The sequence below is a fragment of the Seriola lalandi genome, unplaced genomic scaffold (assembly GCF_002814215.2).
Source record: "Seriola lalandi dorsalis isolate HSWRI2012SDOR001 ecotype SW California unplaced genomic scaffold, Sedor1 jcf7180002054433, whole genome shotgun sequence".
In the NCBI taxonomy this organism is placed as follows: Eukaryota; Metazoa; Chordata; class Actinopteri; order Carangiformes; family Carangidae; genus Seriola; species Seriola lalandi.
The window spans coordinates 31155-35229 of record NW_019524986.1 but is presented as its reverse complement, the minus strand read 5'-3'; the positions used below and the strand labels follow the sequence as shown (position 1 = coordinate 35229).

General features: G+C 45.4%; 1 protein-coding gene across 1 annotated transcript; it reads left to right on the top strand.

Annotated features, from left to right (window-relative positions):
- The first annotated feature begins 2328 nt into the window (after nucleotides 1–2328).
- LOC111658277 (butyrophilin subfamily 2 member A1-like) lies at nucleotides 2329–4069 on the top strand. The gene is made up of 3 exons (XM_023410743.2): nucleotides 2329–2575; nucleotides 3250–3606; nucleotides 3701–4069. Exons 1-3 carry the CDS (start codon nucleotides 2509–2511, stop codon nucleotides 3940–3942), a joined length of 666 nt encoding a protein of 221 aa, XP_023266511.2. The 5' UTR covers nucleotides 2329–2508; the 3' UTR covers nucleotides 3943–4069.
- Nucleotides 4070–4075: the final 6 nt, after the last annotated feature.

Sequence of the window (4075 nt, the reverse complement as noted above, 5' to 3'; positions counted from 1 at the left end):
GTGGAGACGGGGGGCGGGGCTAAATAAACCTGTCACTCCAGAGAGAGAGAGTGTTAGCATTAGCAAAACCACTAACACTGTGTTAGCCACTGCAAGTTACAAGCTAACAAGCAACATAAACAAATTAAATATGCTAATTGTGCTAACCGTTCTGAAGAGGTGCTAACGGTTCTGACCCGTCTGCTAGTCTCTGGTTCTGGTCTCAGACTCTGAGTCTGGGTCTGACTGAGTCTCTCTGATGTTTCCTCCTCTCACCATCATGATGCTCTCTGCTCTTTCACCTGTCCACCTGGAGCCAGCAGGTGGTGGGCGGGGCTCAAGGCCTGATCCAGGTTTATTGTGTATTTTGCGTATTTGTGTACTTATATATTTATGGTTTGACTGAGTTGCTGGGTCGTCTGGGACAAATTTCCATTTTATGCAAATCTAATGGACAATGAAGTTTTGTCCAGTACTCATCTGCTAATGTAATAGTAACTGCTGAGTACACATGGATACTCTAAGCTGTCATTGGCGATACAGTACTCAGTAGTTATTGTTACAACATCATTACATCAGTGCTCGGAGCTCATGGGTTGGACCACACCCATTTCCAAACTCCTTCACTGGACTCCTATAAATCTCATGACTCTATCTTCCAGGTTGTCACAGACACACAGATATATATATATATATAACACACACTGACCAGGTGAAATCTACACCATCCCTGCTGTCACGGCTGGTTACAAATAGATTACTACATAAACTGCTCATCACCCCGTGTTAACAGCAACATTCATGTCAGGGTGGAGTTACACAGTATGACCAGCAGAGGGAGATGTCTGGTAGGGAATATTAAATGCTGCAACATTTGAACATGATCATTTGTACATGTGACATTTTCATTTATTTGTCATTATCTACACTTACATGTGTTCATTGTATTAATAACAATGGATAGTTAACACAGGACAGACTGTGATCTCTGTGGATTATTGCCAGTGTGTAAAAGGGTGCGAGTGTTCGTGGTGCGTGGAGCATCCGCTGTAACTGCTACGCTCCCCACGGACCTTTGCTACATCCACATGACATTTGGTGTCAGCTAAGCATAGAAAATCATGTCCACCTTTTTTGCAGGCATCCCTGGAACTGTCATCTACCTGGACGCAATGGTGCCGTGACACTGATGCTCCATGATGAGGGCCCCAGTAGAGTACTCAAGTCTGAGCACTTAAAGGTACTGGAAGCAGCTCATGTGAAGAAAACGTATGTGCAGTATGTAACCAAGTATGTATGATAAGGAAGGTGAGCCCAGTCCCAGAACACGGCACATAGCATGTTCTCATGCACATTGTTCAGCCCAACTAGATACCTACACACTGCAGCTTGCAGCAGTCTGCCATAAAGGAGAATGACCTTTAACCTTTTACCCTTCCTGATAATTTCTTTATTTCGAGGTGGTCTGTTCCAGACCTGTGAATCAGTCTGGTTTCCAGGCTTTACCTACAGCCTAATCTTTCTGCTGGTGTTCTGTTGTAGAAGTGGGAGGTAAAGTTCAGGTCATTTACTTCAGGGAACGTACAGACGTAGTGTTGGTAGGAGAAAAGGCTTAAGTTTTCATTACGTTGTTATAATATGACTTGAGTATTACGGATCAACAGCAGTTATTTGCTGTTTGCTGGTCGAGGTGGAGCAGCTGTAAAGTCTTTTATTCCGTTTATTTTTTCATTTTATCCATGAAAACAAATATATGAAATACAATGAGATGTTGGTGAGTGAAGTCAGAAACACTGAGCAGCAGAAGTTAAAGAGAAACAAAACTGAAGCAGCTTCATTTCCCTGCTGTTGATCAGCAGGTCACATGATTTACAAGAAGAGCTGCAGGGAACATGCACGCCCTCCTCTGCTCTGCAGTGAGGCGTCTTCCTCTCCGACGCTCCGAGACTCAAAGTTTCCCTCCTCAGTTTTATAGGAAACATCTTCAGCCCGAACACACGGAGGACCGGGTTCCTTCAGGTCCGACTCCTCTCAGTTGTTGGCAGCATTATAGAATCAGTCCCACTGTAACTACAGCTGCACGCAGCTCACAGAACAGCTGCATTCATAAAACCCATCCTCATAATGTAATATACATGTAATCACATCATGTTCAGGCCCTTTGTGTGACGGCTGTTTTTAAACCATCATCATTAATGATCTGACACACAGAGCATGTTCCTTTTAGTTTCAGACTTTACCCTGGTGACGTCACCATGGTGATATGTAACTTATCACTGATCTGTTAAGCCACGCCCACCCACCCAGCCACCAAATAAAAGCCTCCCTCCGTCTTCTAGAGACAGTCAGGGACTTTCCAGCTCGCGCTCTCTTCACAGCCTCTTGTGAAAGCTAACTTTAATCTATAACCCGAATCTTAAGGTTTATAGATTAAATTTAGCTTTCCGGTTTCTGCTTTCCTCTTTCTCTTCATCTCCTGGTAAAGTATCCCTGTGTATAATAAACTGTTGGATTAAGAGGATCAGAGCGATGACGTGTGCTGTGCCGCCTGTTTGGACTCTCCTATTCCTCTGTGTGCAGGTGTCAGCTGCTACAGGTGAGCTCCGCTCTACTCACAGCTTACACTGCGGACTCCTGTTTGCTGACAGGTGTTTGGTTAAAGCTACGGGTTATATTTTACTTTATCATCTTGTTTCAGTTACAATTTGATGATAAATAGCTTCGTTTTTCATTCTCCAACATTTAGTTACCACAGCCTGTTGGCTCCTAAAACTACTTGTTATACAGAGACAAAACTGACCTATGTCCATGTGTCGGTCTGTGTGTATAAAACCTAAATGTATTTGGAGGATTTGATTAATGCCTCCTCTCCCAGTGTGTTCAAGCTCCAGCAGCTGAACTGTAGCTGCAGAGTGAATGTTGTTGGCAACTGAATCTCTCCACACGAACGCATTAAGACCAGTCACAGCTCACACTTGGTTTCCTGGTGTAGCGTGTGGGGGTTTGGGCGTGGACAGAAAACAGCCTCCCAGCATGCACCAGGGCAACAGACAAGTCTAAAGAAAAACTTTTCTATTGGTAATTAAATATTTAGATCTGTGGGTGTGATCGGCAACAAGCAGTTTACAGGGAGAGATGAGCTACAGCAACATCACAGTCTGAACCGAACATTATGAGTAACATGTTTGTATGGCTCCTCTTTGATGCTCCTCCTCTGATTGGTGAGGAGTTGACCTCTGACCTCTGTGCTCTGTGTTTTCTTTTCTTCAGATCAGACAAAGACCATAAAAGCTGCACCTGGACAGAATGTCTCTCTGCCATGTCGAGCTCCCGAAGACACAAACATCATAGTTGTAGAGTGGAGCAGACCTGAGCTGGAGCCAGAATATGTGTTTCTGTACCGGGACGGCAGGTGTGTTACATCCTACCAGCTCCCGTCTCTTCAGAACCGGGTGGAGCTGCAGGACAGACAGATGAAGGACGGGGACGTGTCTCTGACTCTGAAGAACGTGACGAGAGACGACACAGGAAGATACGAGTGTTATGTTGTCCAGGGAGGAAGAAGCCGCAGGAAGAGGGGCACCTCTGAGCCAATCAGCATCATCAACCTGGAAGTTCATCAGCCAGGTGAGTCAGTAGATAATGTCTGACAGGAGTGTGAAGAGTTCTTCACTCATCACATACCTGATAGCTGATACCTCACACCTGTTTCTCTCTGCAGGTATCACAGAGAAGAGACGAGACGAGGAGGGAGGAGACGAGGAGGGAGGGGACAAGAAGGGAGGAGACGAGGAGAGAGGAGACGAGGAGGGAAACAGTAGAGGACGTGTTGGACTTGGAATCGGTCTGTCAGCTGTTCCGCTTGTTGTTGTTGGTTCCATGATCTCTAGAAAACGCAGACTCACAGAGCAGAGTTCATACAAACCTCCTGCTGATGCAGCAGCTGACCAACAGCTGGCGTGAACTGTAAACAGGAAGTGGAAGATGTCCTTCATGTATATTTCACTGCCATTTATAGGTCTTCACCGTCCCTCTGTCTCAGCAGCAGACAGACCAGTGTCTCCTGTCAAACTGTCCTCTGTCAGTAAAACACCAG

Excerpts from the sequence above, each read along its gene's own strand:
- LOC111658277 (XM_023410743.2), top strand. The coding sequence starts at position 2,509 with ATGACGTGTGCTGTGCCGCCTGTTTGGACTCTCCTATTCCTCTGTGTG. Across the intron at positions 2,576-3,249 it reads GCAGGTGTCAGCTGCTACAG|ATCAGACAAAGACCATAAAA; the intron begins GTGAGCTCCGCT and ends TCTTTTCTTCAG. Across the intron at positions 3,607-3,700 it reads CCTGGAAGTTCATCAGCCAG|GTATCACAGAGAAGAGACGA; the intron begins GTGAGTCAGTAG and ends TTCTCTCTGCAG.